The 16,816-nt window shown below is 54.8% G+C and overlaps 1 protein-coding gene across 1 annotated transcript; it reads right to left on the bottom strand.

The window, feature by feature from the left end:
- Positions 1–2,555: 2,555 nt before the first annotated feature.
- On the bottom strand, positions 2,556–13,524 carry KLHL36 (kelch like family member 36). Its single transcript, XM_068992467.1, has 5 exons — positions 13,478–13,524; positions 11,417–11,495; positions 5,713–6,786; positions 4,047–4,204; positions 2,556–3,163 (listed from the first exon to the last, which is right to left on the bottom strand). The coding sequence occupies exons 2-5, from the start codon at positions 11,477–11,479 to the stop codon at positions 2,608–2,610; spliced, it is 1,851 nt and encodes a 616-aa protein (XP_068848568.1). The 5' UTR covers positions 11,480–11,495; positions 13,478–13,524; the 3' UTR covers positions 2,556–2,607.
- Positions 13,525–16,816: the final 3,292 nt, after the last annotated feature.

Here is a 16,816-nt window from a genome sequence, read left to right as displayed (position 1 = left end):
TGCCGTCTCAACGTGGTGGCCAGGAGACCCCAAGCTTTTGTCACTGCAGCTGGAAATCATTATTATGATTCTGCAGTTCAAAGGGCCACCTGCTAAGTGTGCCCCAAAGCTCTGCCCACCTGGGTTAGACAGTTTTCTTCTAGTTTTAGTTGGATTGCACAGCACACTGATTTCCACCTTAAAAGCGCAGACAGAAGAAACCTGCCACGATCCCACCACTGCGCTCTCCCGCACCCAGGCAGGCACTGGCCCCAGGTCACAAAGCTCCTCTCCATGGAGCCCGAGGAGCTTGGAAAAACCTTTCTTAGTACAGTGGAGCAACCATTAACTATTTGAAGTGGGTCTACAAGAAGAAATTTTCCTCATCGACCCTACCTTTAAAAGAATACTCACACCTCAATCATATCAGATTCTAAGGTGCACAGATCACAAACATCCTTCATAGCATAGCGGCAAGAGAGACATCAAGGCACGAGAAAATCTGAATAGAAGCCAGCAGCACAACCTTATTGTCAAAAGCACAACAGCTAGCTTAGGCTAAAAATTCACAGCTGTCCTCCTGAGGTCAAAGCCTTCCTGCTCCTCACAGCAAGCATGGTCTATGTGCTCAGCCAAATCTGCCCTGGATTCTGGCTGAATGACCGCCTCTTTGCTCATGACCTGGGCTGAGCTGGGGAGAACAGACCACGGGTTCTGTGCCTCTCAGGGAACAATGAAACCTGCCTTGGAACAGGAGGAAGGCAAGCTCTCCCACAGTTGGCAGGAGTGCCGTAACATGGAATCCGGGGAGGGCTGGATTAAGTTTGAGATGAAAGGATTGCAGCTTCAATGCAGTTTGGAGGTGCAGGGTTGATGGAGAGTTAACAGGTGACACAGGACTTCTCAGAGCCTTTAATACACTGAAATGTTCTATTAAGGAGCTCCAAGAAGGTGGACAGTTTTTTGGTTTGATTATTTGCATGCCTTACAAAACCTCTCAGGGGTTTGTAAGCCTTTAGCAACTTCCATAGGCTAAACATGCAGACAGGTCACCCATCTCTTGAGAGGTGGCGGTTGTTTGGGTACCAAGTTTTCAACTCTCAGCTGGCTCTCAGCTCTCCTGGTCACTATGGCAACAGACCAACCAAAACCACAGTGAACCTTCAAGAGAAGGGGAAGGAAGGGCCATAAAGAGACAGAAAAAAAGGAAAAGGAGAAGGAAGTTCACTGAGCTTCTTATTCTAACGCCAATGTTAACGATAAATCACGAGGCCGTCTCGTCTCTGCAGTAAGATCTCTGCCACGGCACGATCACTAATGCCTCCGCTGGCTGGTGATTAAAACCCGCTCCACACCTATCGTCCTGGTGTGACAGGTGGCTTGGGCAGGAGTCTCGAACGCTCCTTAAAGGGCACATGCTGCTGCTGTCAGTTCTGGCAACTGCGGGACCAGCAGGGGTGGTGGCGCATCTCAGGAGGAGGTGCGGAACCCACCATCACAGCTCATGCAGACTGGGGGACCTCGACCCCTGGGAGGAGGCCTGGCCAGGGTCTCACCCGTCCTTGAGGAGGTGGGCAGCAGCTCAAGACTTGCTGGAGTGTGCCCCCAGCACAGGGCTACCTGGCGACGGCAGGGTGGGGTAGGATCTGGCGCCGGAGTTGGGGAGATGCTCCGACAGCCTTCTCTGGTCGGGGTCCCTGGGCCCTCCCTCGTGTGGGAGCCTCCTGGGGCGTCTCAGAGCAGGGGTCATGGAACACAACGGCACGTTCCACCTCCCTTCTTTCCTGAGTGATAAATGGAGATTGGCAGGGCTCAGTACATCAGTAATCTAAGAAACAGTGGCTTCCAGAAGAGACAGTAAAAAGACCAAAGCACAAATTACAGAATACCGCTTATCAAGAGCCTCGTGCCCATTTTCCTTTCTCCCTTGACTGCCTGTTCCCTTTGGGAATTTGAGACGATGACCAACTGGGAGAAACGGCCGCCTGAGGAAGAAAGCCCAGTGGGGAGACCTCCCTGGTGAGAGGTCCCACGCCTCACCTGACTGCCTGGGCTGCTGCTGACCCTCGGTCACTCTCCAGGAGTCTCTGTGCCCTGCCTGTGAAAAAGCACCTCGCCAGTGATTCCCAAGCGTGGCTGATGCTCAGTCATTCCAAGGACAGTAGTTTTCAGCCTCCCTCTCAGCCCCCTTCAGAATCGCCAATTCTGAGGTGGGGCCCAGGAGCCTGGTGTGTGAAAAGCTCAGCCAGGTTTGGGGAGGGGTGGGCTACGGGGCCTGCACCGTCACACCGGAGCCCTTCATTCCACTACAGAAACTTCCACGTCACTCTTGCCCTGGCTGCTGTCAGCCGGATGGTCGGGGGGTGGGGGGCACCCGGGGGCACCCACAGGGGTTGGTAACTTGGGAAGAAGCCCCACACAGATGCAGGGACCACTCTTGCCTGGGCCCCAGGTTAATTACTCAAGCAAGATGGTATGTCAAGTCATATAGAATATTTAATTGGTTACTGTGATACCATAGAAATACCAAGAATCATAAAAGTAAAAAAAAAAAAAAAAAGCTGCTAGGTCGTACATAAGGGTGTCGAGGTTCTCCCGGTGGCTGCTGGTCTGTCGGCACGCCGGGGGTCACTGGCCACGGTCCTGAGGCCTCTTGCCCTTGCCCTTCTTCTTCTTGTCCTCCAGCCGCGGCTTCAGGGCGCACACGCAGGCCGACACGCCGGCGATGGCCTTGGGTAGCTCGGTGCCCTCACTCCACTTGTCCTTGTCACGGTCATAGACCTGCACGGTCTTGGAGAAAGCCGTGTTCTCCCAGCTGTAGCCCCCCAGGATGTAGATGCGGCCCTCCCACACAGCCACGCCCGACTCGCTGTTGGCGTGCAGCAGGGGCGCCACGCGCGTCCACTGGTTGCACTGCGGGCTGTAGGCCTCCACGCCCAGCACGTCGAAGCGCTCCATGGACTCCAGGCTGTCGTCGCTGCCGCCGATGGAGTAGATGCTGTCCCCCAGGCTGCACATGCTGTGCCAGCCGCGCGCCGTGCTCATGGGCCGCCGCTCCTCCCACACGTCCGTCCGGTGGTCATAGCACAGCAGGTTCTTGCGGTAGGGGCCGATCTGGTAGTCGTGGCCCCCGGAGATGTATACAAAGTCCTTGTAGATGGTGCCCGCGTGGCCATAGGTGAACCTGCGGACAGGCGGATGGACAGAGGGAGAGAGGAAGCTCAGGGCTTGCCTAGGACAAGGTCAAGATTTCCACAGTCGGCTTCCTCATCCACGGTCATCTGGTTCTGGGTGATAAACTATGTGGGTTACAATCCACCCTGCTAGTTATTTTGGGGATCAAGGGACTCAACTCATCACGTGAAGCACGAGGCCCAGGCTGGCACATGGTCATCAGTAGCTACTACCATGACTGTCTACTCATCTTTTCACAGGTGTCCAGGTAGGGCTTCCCAGGTAGCTCAGTGGAGGCGCTGGGATCCACACCCAGACGCTCACCCCATGCCCTCCTCTAACGTCCAGGGACAAAGTCCCCTAGACACTCAGACGTGTTCCACAGCAAGCCTGCTTCAGAGGGTGCACCTGCAGGTTCGATCACAGGGGGCTGGTCAGATAAACAACAGGCCCTTCTGCTAAGCCTGTAATGCTAACCGCAGTGAACGGACATCTGGACAGGGTGGGACAGTCATCACGTCCCCTTCACAGATGAAGCAGCAGAGACAGCACGGGGTGGGGACACCCGTCTAAGTCAGATGGAGCACAGACAACCCCCACCCTCTCAACTCCTCCTGCCCGAAGCTGAGAGGTTTCCAGTGAGTCTCTCACCCCCTGAACCCAGCACCCACTCCCTGGGACCCAGGCAGTGAGGAGACTTGGCAATGGAGCACTCGGGCAGCCCAGAACAGGCGCCCCGACATGCCGGCACTACGCCCTCTGCCCCTCGTGCTGTCATTCACAAGCCAGGAGACTGCCTGGAATCGGAGGCCAAGAAACCCAGACAGGCAAGTGGGCTCAACGGCCACCCCGGAGCCTCAGCGTCTGTAGCTCTGCCCCCACGCCCCAATCACCTTGGCAGGCCGGCTACGTAGGACCAGGAGTCGGTCTTTGGGCTGTAGGTCTCTACCGAGGAGAGTGCTCCGTTCTCGTTTCGGCCGCCGACGGCCACCAGCATGTCCTCGATGGAGGCCAGGTAGAAATCCACACGGCGCTGGTTCATGGAGGCCACCTGTGGAGGCGACACACCTGTACTTCCCCATTCCCAAACCTGGGTCAGCATCAACACCCAGCACTGTGTCCCCAGCATGCTCCATGAAGACACAGCCGGGTGAGGCAGCAGCCACCTGAGTCTGGGGAAGGGAGCCAAACTGGAAGAAGAAAGGGGGGCTCTTTGGGTGGGACCCTCAAGAGCTCATGAATCCCCATGAGGGGCACAGAGAATTCACTTCCCCAAACCTGTCTGGCCACACAAGCACTAGAATTCTGCAGGACACACGGGTCCCAGCCGCTGATGGATTAGTTTCTTAAAATAGAAGTTCACCTTTCCCCTTGCCCCCCACAATCATATATTTTAAAAATTAGTACTGATTGCCATCTGTGTTGGCGAGCAGAAAGTGGCACTCAGCTGGAAATTAACAACAGGAGACCCAAGCTTCTTTTTTCTTTTTTAAAGAAAAGCAAGACATTCGAATGAACACGGACCCACAGCAGCCTATATGATTAGGCTGCCACCGCTATGAAGGTCTGGAGGCCAGCCTTCAAGGCTGGGAGCCTCCTTCTTGTGGCAAGACTTGCAAAGTGGTTGGTTTTAGATTTTTGAGAATAAAATAGAAAAGTCATCTGAGTCCCTTCTGAACCTTGAGCTCAGGAAACCGCCAAGTTAGGTCAGGAGACTGAGATGTGAGTATAAACACTGGGACAGACTCTCGTGGGTGGCGCTGTGGTTCTGGGGAGGAAAGGAGCACAACCCCGACCCCACAACAATGTGAGCTACAACCACAACCCTGGGAGGTCAACGTCCCCTGACCCGTTTCCAGAGGGAGAAGCTAAGATTTGGAGCGGGTGCGGAACCAGCCTGAAACTCTCAGCTACAACTTGCCAAGCTGGGCCGTGAACCTGGGTCTGATACCAAGACCCAAGCCCTTCCCAGCATTAGCCACCATACCTTCCAAGGGGCCATGGCTCCTACGAGGCATGAGCCTTTGCAGCCTCCCTGAAGCACCTCCAAACCTGTCCCAAAGAGGAGCTTGGCGGAGACTCCAAGACGTGGGGAGGCTGTCAGAAGTATGGGTCAAGTATCCAGACCAGTGCCATCCAGGATGGTAGCCACTAGCTTCATGCGGCCATTCACACTCACGTTTAAATCCGTGAAGATGAAATAAAACTGAAATATCAGTTCTTCAGTCCCATGGACCACACTTCAAGCCCTCAACTGCCACATGTGGCTGGTGGCTACCGCTGGATGGCAGAGCCACAGAAGTGCTCTGCGGGTGCAGAGTTCTACGGGGCAGCGGTGCTCTAGGCGTGGCCCATCCCTGCAGAAGGTGGCCAGTCAGCCCTCACTGCCTCTAACCAGGCAGGGGGCTGTGATGGGGCTCGTCACTTTATCATCACACCTAGTTCAGAAGCAGGACGGCTGTCCAGGCCTCAGAGAAGGGGGTGAGGGGGCAGTCAAGACTAAGATTAAGAAGATCGAAAGTCCTCAAGAGTAAAGAAATAATCTGGCTTTAATCTCACCTTGATCCACTGTTTACAGCGGGGGTCATACCTATAAAGGAGATTGGAGGCCGCATCCCCTCCGTTGTCCCGTGAGAAGCTGCCGCCGGCGATGAAGATGAACCCCCCCAGCACGGCGACGCAGTGGTGGCTCCGCCGGGCTGGCAGGGGCGTCTCTTTGACCCACTGCTCACTCTGGGCATCCAGGTAACAGGTGTCATCGCTGAGCTCCAGACACCGCTCAGAGACCTCGCCGCCCACGAAGAGCAGGCACTCCTGGGTGGTGCGGAGGGCCGTGCGCTTGGTCTGCATGACGGGCTGGGCCGCCAGGCTGTTGTGGTAGCGCACGGCCTCCTCGATGAAGCCCTCGCAGTTGGCCTCGCGTGGCAGCAGCGAGCACACGGCGGGCTTGACGCGGTGCAGCAGATCATTCTTGGGGATAAGTGGGAAGTGGATGTTCTCCAGCACCTGATAAGCGTGGGCCTCGCGCTCAGGCTGCTGCGTCAGCCACTGCAGGGCAGCCTGCAGCAGGTCATGTTCGCACTCCCGCTGCACCTCGCTGCTGCCCAGGTAGGCGCACAGCTTCTGCATGGAGATGTTCTGCAGGAAGGCGGGCGTGAAGGACAGCGTGCCGAAGCGGCTGAGGATGAAGCCGTCGATGAAGGCGTCCAGCCGCTTGAGGCTGTAGATGGAGGCCAGCTCCTGCAGGTACAGGTAGTTGTCCTCGCTCACCTCCTGCTCCAGGTACTCGCAGCAGAAGTCCACTGCAGTCCAGATCTGCAGCAGGTGGGCCGTCTCCAGCACGTAGTCGATGTTGCCACCATCCAGCACCAGCTCCCCGCCGTACAGGAAGTCCACCACGGCCTTGAGCCCGATGTAGGAGGCGCCGATCAGCTCCACCTCCTTCTGGAAGGCCTCGCGCATGCCCAGGGTGAACATGGAGTTGAAGTAGTCACTGCACACGGCCAGCAGGTTGCGGTGGGCTGGCAGACGCTGCTCGTCGGCCACCAGGACCACGTCGCAGAAGAGGCCGCGCAGGCGCTGCTCGTTCAGCCGCTGCAGCACCGTGCCCGAGTGCTCAGCCCAGCGGTACACCTGCAGTGGCGAGAGCACCTGTCAGGAGGGGAGGGGGCCCCGGACCCACCTAGCACCACCCGACCAGCATTTAACATACAGCAGAATGAGAACGGGAAATAAAGTGCCAGAGTACCTCGCAGAAATTGGGGGTGGGGGTGGTGTGTGTGTGGCTATATATTTGCACTGGACTTCCCTGGTGGCTGAGATGGTAATGAATCTGCCTGCAATGCAGGAGACCAGGGTTTGATCCCTGAGTCAGGAAGATCCCCTGGAGGAGGGCATGGCAACCCACTTCAGTATTCTTGCCTGGAGAATCCCATGGGCAGAGGAGCCTGGTGGGCTACAGTCCATGGGGTCGCAAAGAGTCAGACATGACTGAGCAACTTTTAGTTCCATTTCTTTACAAATAAAATTTACTCAATCTTTCTTTTTTCCTTTCATCTCCCGCCCCCCTCCTCCTCTATAGACAGAATTCCCCGAAGTGTTCTTTGTTCCCTCCTTTCCCGTCTCTGTGTCCTTCTCAGCAAGTGTGTGTCATGGCAGAGGTTTGCAAACGCTGTCCTGTGGGGAGGGTGAAGTTATGTGGGGCGGAGCCTCTCCAGTGGGACAGGAGTTGGTGGAGCCCCAGGTCTGCAGCCTCTGAGGCTCAAGCAGCCTCTGAGCCTCTGTTCCGGGTCTCACAAGTGAGGCTGAGTGTGTTTATCACCCAGGTTTGTGGGGGTCATGAGACAGAACCTGGCACAGAGCTGGCCCCATGGGAGCGGCAACAGAGTCACCTGCTGGGCCCCTCAGTCCCCACGGAGGTGCAGTGCTGACACCTAGGCCACAGAGACCATCCAGCAAGGTCACGGGGCCCAGAGACTAACGTGCCTGGGCAATCTTACTTTCAGAAACACGGCCTCAGCAGTCATGGCCAGGGTTAAAAGAAACGTATGTAAACTGTAGGAACACTGTGCTACACATCACCCTGGACACGTGACTGCATGCTCTTGTTCAAGCATCATGGGAACCCTCCAAGGGAGCGTCAACTATATTTCCAGATGAGGGAAAGTCAGGCTCAGAGAGACTACATCTGTCCAAAATCCCACAGTGACTGAGAGGCAGGGCTGGGATTTGAACCTATATCTGATTCCAGAGCCCAAACCTTTAATCACCATGCTACACAGGAATTAACAAATCAATTGATAGGAATAATTAATAGGAGTTAATTCAATACATTCAGGTTGGTGGACATTGACTGACTATTGTCTGCCTGCCCTGGGCTTTTAAAGATACAAAGAAAACTCAGAATTTACATAACAGTTTCTAAATCCCGGATGGAGTAATCAGGATATTTCTATTTACTCCCTATAAAAACAACAAGATGATTCAACATATGAGAAAACAGACCATTCAGAAACATCAGCAGGGTGATTCAAGGGTGATTGGGAAAAAGGGCTGGGCATTAAGTCTGGTGTGTGGGAGGTGGGGGTGGTGAGGCTGGGCAGGTGCAAGCAGCTGGCTGACTTGCACACAGGTCCCTAGAGGTTACTTCTCAACGTGTGTTCTAAGGCAGGGACTTGGTTTTTCCTTCCCTTCCAAATCTGCTCTCTACCACCTCCAATGCACCAGTAATGGGCCACTTTATTTCCCTGTGGTCCTTCCCGTCCAGCCAGTTCCAACATCCATGGCTCCATCCACATGAGTCTCAGGCAACATCCTCACATTCTGAGGACACCATGCAGCCAATCCCTACAGCTCCCTTCTCTTCCAAGTCCACAGAGCCAGGCTCTTCTGCCTAACATTACAGGGTGGCTTCTTGGAGGTCCACACATGGATATTTCTGCCTATTCTGGTTATCCAGAGAGCGCTGGGCTAGCCTGGTTTTGGCTTATAATTGAGCAGGAAAGGTCTGGGCTCCAGCATAAGCTGTCTTGGGGCCCCTCTTTGGTGCAGACTGAAGTAAGGAAATAAAAAGGCACCACAGGAGCAGGCTATCAAGTGACAGTGAAGGTTAGTGTCCTTGAGAAGCAATTGAGGGGCCTCAGGTGGGCTCTGAGCCCACCCTGGTCTCCTGGTTGCTTCCAAGCTGGCGGGGGCACTGGCACTATCACAGTTAAATAGGGGTACAAAGGCCCCTAGCTGTGGCGTGAAAAGGAAATAGCCCTGGGGAGGGGCAAGGATAGGGAGAACCCCGGAGGAGAGCCGCCATGGGGCCATCTGCGGCAGGCAGCCAGGGCAGACGGCTTCACTGCTTCTACAGCTGGGCCTCCGGGCTAGGTGGACTCATTTAGTTCTTCACCTGGGTCTCCACCACAGCCTGTTTCCAGATGTTTAGTGTAGCAGCAGAGACAAGAACTAAAAACAGACAACCGTGACTTCCCGACTTTAAAGGGTCACCAGTAACAGAGTTGCAGCACTTCACATAACTTAGAAACTCTGGCCTTCGACTTTCTCCCATGACGTGAACCCGGTTCATTCCTTCATTTATTTTAGCACCTTCATCAAAGGCAAGGCAAGATGAAGAAACACAGGCACTCAGGGTCTAATGCTGGGCAAAAAGGAGCAGGTACGGGGTTGGTGCTGTTTAGTTGTGAGGTCGTGTCCGACTCTGCAACCCCATAGACTGTAGCCCGCCAGGCTCCTCTGTCCATGGGATTTTCCAGGCAAGAGTACTAGAACAGGTTGCCATTTCCTCCTCCAGGGATCTTCCCAACCCAGGGATCATACCCGTGTCTCCTGAACTGGGAGGTGGACTCTCTGCCGCTGAGCCTCCAGGGAGCCTGAGGTATGGGGTACTTGATACTAAAAGAGAATCCAGGGACTTCCCTGGGGGCCCAGTGGTTAGGACTCCTCGCTCCCACTGCATGGGGTGTGGGCTCAATCTCTGGGCGGGGGACTAAGGCCCCACAGCCACGTGGCACAGCCAAAATAAACAAATAAACATTGGAGAATAAGGAACTCAGCATCAAACTGGAGCGGCACATTTTAGAGTAGATAAATGAGCAGTGGGGGCCACAGAATGGAAGACTCCACTGATCTGAGACAGGCAAGGTGAACCGCCACAAGCAGTAATTGGGGTGACCCTCCGAAGCAGCGTAACGAGAGCAAGGAGCAGGCACACACACCCACCCCTGACTCCACTCATACAAGTTCAAGGGCAGGTGAAACTGCTGAAAGCTGGGAGAGTGGCTCTCCCGACTGCAGGGACCCGGAGGGGTCTGGTAATGTTCTTTTTAACTTATCCAGGTTCTGGCCACACGGGTGTGATCAATGTCTAGAAACTCAAGGGCACGTTATGATTTGGGCACTTGGTAAGTATGAAATGTTAGGAACATAAATACAACGAACCAAGGGATAGAGAAGCCTATTCCTGAAAGCTTCAATTCAAAGGGAAACAGGCTCAGAATCTGGCTTGAAGGGACAAAGGTTTCTGGCGCTGTCGAACTTAGACAGCTACGCTGTCTCGGCAGCCAAGCTCCGAAACAAAGCCCCTTTGAGGCAGCAGTGAGACCTTTCTGGGTTTTCACAGCAGATGAAGCCGGGCTTGCCAAGAGCCTTCTCAGTCGGCTCCAATGGAAACAGGAGAGTTCTCAGGGGGATCAGCCTCCCCTGAAAATTACACCCCATGTTTCCTTTTCACACATCTGTTGAACCTCACTCCTCTTTTTGTCCTCATCTATAATTTGCTCGCAGCTCCCTTTATCTAAAATGGTATTTCTTCATCTTTCTTCGTTTGTCTGCTTTTAAAATATTTTTTCCCTACTAGCTTGCTCTGTCATTTAAACACACAACATACAGTCTATATATCTGGGCACATATTATATGTACTTTGAAAGAGTAAATTCTTTCCACACCCTCAAGCACACATTGCAGTTCCTGTGAGCAATGTCAGCTCCATGGAGAATGCATGATATAGTCCATGACACTTAATCGTCAAAAAACGAGACTTTTAAAGAAAAGGACACTATTGATATTTATAAAGAGACAGATATAAATGGGGACTGTCCCACAAATTGGTCCCCTGAACCTTATCTACAGCAGCTGTGGGGACAAGGGCCACTCCAAGTCACCTGAGCAGTCTGCTAAAGGTTACAGATTACCAGGTCCTGCTCCCAGACTTGAATTTAGCAGGTCTGGGGTGGGGCTGGGTACATGTACTTCCAATGAGACACCTGCCCCCTCCCCCTTCCCAAGACGAGTCTGATGCAGTCAGCGTGACACAGGTAGGCAGCAGTGCCCTGGGGGCCCACCCTCACTCACTCCTAGGGTCCCAGAAAGTCATGACCAGGAAAGGCTTTGGCCCTTCACATCAGGTATGCCAAGTGCTGCCCCCACTATAAGGCTGGGGGCTGGCTTCTGGACAGACATCTTTGGAGCCTCAGGTGGAAACAGTAATCCCATGTCATCCACCCTGTCCTGTACACCTCTCAGGGTCGAGGTGCAGGATAAAGGAGTCCAGTTGTGTTTCTAACATCCACCACTCCCTTAAACCCCCACTCTCTCTGATTTTATGATTTTTCCAGTCCTTGCCTGTGCCACCTCTAGTCATCGTTAAGGAGATTAACACCAATGCCAAGAATAGAAAATCAGCCTGTACAATGAGAATGAGCTTGTTAGAAAACCCTCACGCTTCTTGGGCAATCGGCACAGTGACCCGTTCACAGACCTTTGAGGACTCGCTGATCTTGTACGGCCGAGACACTCGCGTCTGCCGGCTCCCCTCCATCATAAACGAGATCGCAGCCCTACGACAAGAACGGGGTTTCTGAGCATGTAGTATTAACTCGAGGTCATTCACAAATCGCAGGCTCTGAAGCAAGAGCAAAGGGAGGGAAGAGAGAGAGAACACTGTACTTCCAAGCACTCTGTCATGCCGAGTGCTGAACACATTCGGGTGTTAAAATCAGACAGAACACGCAGGAAGTGTTCCCTTCTCACCTAAAGTCCCACCACGTCTTGTCGCTAAGCTCGCCTACAAACACCTACCTTTGGACGTTTAATCAGAAGGATGTCTTTCCAATAGATCAAGACCACAATATCAACAGTTGTCATTTTAGAACCCAGACTATGACCCTGGGACTAAGTTAAGGGACTGACACCTGCTATCACATTAAACTTCCATCCGGCTTGACCAAGCTGATGTCACTTAACCCATTTCACAGATGAAGATGTTGACGTCAAGGTCACAAAGCTAGTGAACGGCTGGGAATCAAACCTGAATCTGTTCAGCTTCAAACCTTGAATGGGGCCTAGGCTTTGAGAGTCTCATCCTTGTAAAATTTCGTGACATTCAGGATATGGTTCAGTGATGACTGCCAAGTATAAAATATGTTCTGGACACAGGCACTGTCTTGTTTTCTTTCTCACTGATTTAAGCCCGACAACATCACCAGGAGGCCAGCACTATTATTACCCTCAGTTTACAGAGGAGGAAGCTGTCACAGGGAGGGGAAGGAACTTGCTCAGCTTCACACTCAGGAAGCAGCAACAGAGTCAGGATTCCAAGGTAAGGAGGCTTGCACGCTCTCAACCCCTAGGCTACTCCACCTGGCCATTAAACAAACACCCACAGGCAGGAAACCTCCGTGAGAAAACGGGGGGGAGGGGATGGGGGTGTGCCCTGCCTGGAACATCCAAGATAAACTTGAATAAGCAATTTAACCTTTCTACACACTTCGTGGTGGAGTCTATGGCAAGGGCTGGTGTACCCACACCATGACAGGCTTCTTCCAGTTTTTGAAATGTCAATAACTCACTAAGAGCACAGAGCCGGGCTCCGCGGGACCTCGGAGGATGGGAGCACACGGAGGAAGGATTAAACCAGCAACATGGGCACAAGTCATATACTGGGACAGAGGGTTTACAGAGGGATCTGTCCCCTGCTATCCGAGTTGAGAAGAGTCAGCTTTTGCTATTAAATAACAGTGCGACAAGGAGTCCAGCACTGTTAAGATAATCAGGGAAGACAAGAGGGGGCTCCAGTGATGCCGGGGAGTAGGGGGTGGGGGCGATCCCGGTGCAGTCCACCCTGCCAGTTTCCTGGAGAGAAGGAAGGGATAACTAGATTTCTCTCAGCAAATCAGCAACTTTGTGACAAAGACCAGCTGTAGCCCTCCCCCCAATCCTTTCTGACTGCCCCTACGGTGCTGGGGGCTCAGAGACGGAAGGGAAGGACACCAGCATTCATCCTACACTTCATCCCTGACTTCCTTGTTTCACCCTCACCCTCCGAGACAGGTGTCAGCGCCGCTCCTGATGCCCAGGCTCAGGTGGCCGTGGGGCCTGCCCAAGGTCACCCGCAGCAGACGGTCTCCACCACCCGAGGCAGCCAGCCAGGTCTCAGGTCTGCCTTCAGTGCTAAAAGCTTTGTTTTCTAGGCCAACCTTTCTAGAGAGAGTTCTCCCCGTGCGGAGGCTCCCTTTTGTCTGCGGGCAAGCGGTTCGGGGGCCCAGCTGGTCCAGGAGTGTGGATGTCAGGTGCCTCCTGTGCTTTCTGCAAGCAGGTGAGGGGTCAAGGCCATCCGCAGGGACGGTGGCGATACCCAGTAAGGCGCTGAGAGGTCTTTTACTAAACACGGAACGGTTTAGTAACGCCGCGTCCGGGCGGCCGGCAGGTCCCCAGGGAGCCCGGGTTTCAGCCCTGAGACCTGCCGGACCGCGGCGCTCGGGGGCTGGGGGAAACCGCGTCGTGGAGGTGGAGGTGGACCCGGACGGCCGCCCGCACTCACCGGTCCCGGCTCTCGGCGGACGCCGCCGTGGCTTCCTCGGACCCGACACCGCTAGGCGGAACCGCCGGCACAACAGCCGCCCGGGCGGGCTCGCGCCGGCCTCGAGGCTGGGGAGGGCGCGGAGGGGGTTGGCGCCCGGGGAGGGCGCCGGCGGCGGGACGCGGGGACGCTCGCCCACCTGGGCCGCGCGCCGCCGCGCAGCCCGTACCTGTCCCACCTGCGGGGGCGGCGGCCCCCTCCCCAGCCCCGCGGTCCTCACCGGCGCTCCGCCGAGCACAAAGGGCTCCCGCGGGCGGAACCGCGGCGCCGGCGACCCTCCCGAAGCAGGCCCGCCCCCCGCCCCGGCCCCCGGACGGCGCGCGGCTTCCGCCCCGGCCCGCGCAGGAGCGGGGCGCGCGCGGACGCCCACCTGGGAGGGCGCGCTACTGGCGCGGCGCGGGGACCCCCGGCGGCGGGGCCGAGCGGGCGGGGCGGCGGGGCCGGAGCGCCGGAGCCCGCGGGCCGGCCGGGAGCGCGGCCATGGCTCCGCCAGGAAGTGCGAGGCCGAGGGCGGAGGCGCGCGCGGCCAATGGCGGCGTTCGGGAGCGGGTGGGCGCAGGCGGCGCGGGGGCGGGGCCTGCGCGGGGCGGGGCCTGCGCCGGGGGCGGGGCCTGCGCGGGTCCGGGCCTGCGTGGGTCCTCGCGGACTCCCCGCCCCGCACACACCCTCGACCCGGGGACTCGCTCGCGGCCCCGGCGGGCCACTCAAGAGTCAAGCATCGCGACCTGCTTCCTGGGTGTCGACCGCCGTCCCAGGCGCAGGGACACGGCGTGGACTAGACAGGCGAGATCCCGGGCCTGGGGGACCTGAGTGCTGGGAGGGGGCATCGCGGGGGCACCTTTGCACCTTCACCCTCTTCCAGCCTTAGTTCGGCCGGCTCCATTGCTTTCACTTACAGCGAGGCCTTCGCTGGCCCCCTGTGTTAAAGTCACCATTCCTCTCTTCACTACCAAACAGCTCTGTGCTTGCTGCTGCTGCTGCTAAGTCGCTTCAGTCGTGTCCGACTCTGTGCGACCCCGTAGACGGCAGCCCACCAGGCTCCCCCGACCCTGGGATTCTCCAGGCAAGAATACTGGAGTGGGTTGCCATTTCCTTCTCCAATGCATGAAAGTGAAAAGTGAAAGTGAAGTCTCTCAGTTGTGTCCGACTCCTAGCGACCCCATGGACTGCAGCCTTCCAGGCTCCTCTGCCCATGGGATTTTCAAGGCAAGAGTACTGGAGTGGGATGCCATTGCCTTCTCTGAGCTCTGTGTTTACCTCCGTCTAATTCTTCTCAATCAGTCCTTGTTCATTTGACTTACTCTTCTCTCTCCCCACCTGGAAACCCGCCGGGGCAGGGTTTGCTGCCAGCCCCAAGGCTGGCACCTGGTAGCCTCTTAACTACGTATTTGAGGAATAAATGAGCTTTAACCACTACGGATCTATCATTGTCAAACTTACGCTACAGCCTGAATGAACCTTGGAAACATTATTCTAAGTGAAAGACACAGAAGAATGGGTATTGTATGAGTCCATTTATATGAAATGTCCAGAACAGGCAAATCCATAGAGATGGAAAGGAAATTAGTGGTTACTCAGGGCTGGGATCAGTGGCCACCCACTCCAGTGTTCTTGCCTGGAGAATCCCATGGACAGGGGAGCCTGGTGGGCTGCCATCTATGGGGTCGCACAGAGTCGGACACGACTGAAGTGACTTAGTAGCAGTAGCAGGGCTGGGATGTTGAGGGAAATGGTGTGGCTGTTAAGGGATGATTTTGGGCAGGAGTGTGATAAAAATATTCTGAAATTCGGTCATAATGATGATTGCATAACTCTGAATAGATGAAAAACCACTGAATTGTACAGTTAGAAAGGGTGGATTTGGGATTTCCCCAGCGGTCCAGTGGTTAAGACACGGCACTTTCATTGCCATGGAGCAGGTTCGATTCTTGGTTTGGGAGCTAAGATCCCACAAGCTGCAGAGCACAAACAAAATTTAAAAAATAAATAAAAACTAAGGAAGTACTCAGTATCAAAAGGGACAAGCACAAAAGGGAAAACATTACCCAGTTGAGGAGAACAGCTGTCAGTACCTAAGTGTAGAGCAGCCCTGTGTTTTTTGCATGCCTGTGTTCTTCACGGATGCATGCATGTGATTCTGTGTGGTGCAGGCCCTTTGGAGAGGTGTCAGTGAACTGCCAGCCCTGTCCCAAGAACAGCTGGGCCTGGGGTGGGGGGCGGGTGGGAGGGATAGGGAGGGAGGTGGTATTGGGAATGGGGTGAGGCCTAGGAGAATTGCTCCTTGCAGCTGCAGCCCTAGCTCCCCAGGGAGCCTCCAGGTCCCTGAGTCTCTTGGAGGAGGAGGGAAGGAGGAGGCAGGCGGCTCTCTAAACACTCTTCTCACCAGAGGTTTGTCCTTGGCCCAGCTTTCCTCCCAAAAGCTGAGTAATCTAGAAAAATTGCAGCCCAGCATAAGTGAGCCAGCCTGGGGGCCACCCTGGATCACGTCTGCAAGTGGAATTCTTGGCTCCGTCCCTCCAGTAAATTTGTAACTGTTTAGATTGGAGGGTAAGAAGCAACAGACCAGTAAATGGGTGAAGCCACAGAGGTTTGCTGCCCAGGCCTTGGTCGTCCCTAATCTCAGATTAAAAGAGAAAAGACTTTCTTTCCCTCAGTTGGCATTTCTGCTTCCTGCTTCCTTCTCCACAAAACTTGCCTCCCCAGCTGTGCCTGGATTTGCGCCCTGGCTTGGTGCCAGCTGGACCAGCTGCACCATGTGCCTCTATTTCCCACCTCCAAATGGGGTAGCCTTTGTTCCTTTTGTGGTGTTGACAAATTAATACATGATGAATGAATGATATAATGAATGAATGAATAATAAATGAATTAATACATGCTGACTACTTCCAGCAGTGCCCCGTGCATGTTAGTCGCTCAGTTGTGTCTGACTCTTTGCGACCCATGGACTGTAAACGATTAGGCTCATCTGTCCACAGGATTTTCCAGGCAAGAATACTAGAGTGGATTGCCATTTCCTTCTCCAGGGGATTTTCCCAACCCAGGGATCAAACCTGGGTCTTCTGCATTGCAGGCAGATTCTTTACCATCTGAGCCACCAGGGAAGCATAAAACCCCATGCACAAAGCTCCATAAATTTGAACTTTTGTTGATGATGCCTGTCTACCAGTTAGAAAACTCTTCCTTAGCTGAAGACTTTGTTTCCTGTTAAAATAGAAATCATTTGAAAATGGATTCTGAGTCATTGACACCTCAGCATTCATTCATCAGCTTCAGGCGCTTTCTCAAGATCATGTTGTTTCA

This window comes from Capricornis sumatraensis, chromosome 20, assembly GCF_032405125.1.
Source record: "Capricornis sumatraensis isolate serow.1 chromosome 20, serow.2, whole genome shotgun sequence".
NCBI lineage: Eukaryota > Metazoa > Chordata > Mammalia > Artiodactyla > Bovidae > Capricornis > Capricornis sumatraensis.
The sequence above is the reverse complement of the archived record's forward strand: the minus strand, read 5'-3'. Positions and strand labels throughout refer to the sequence as shown.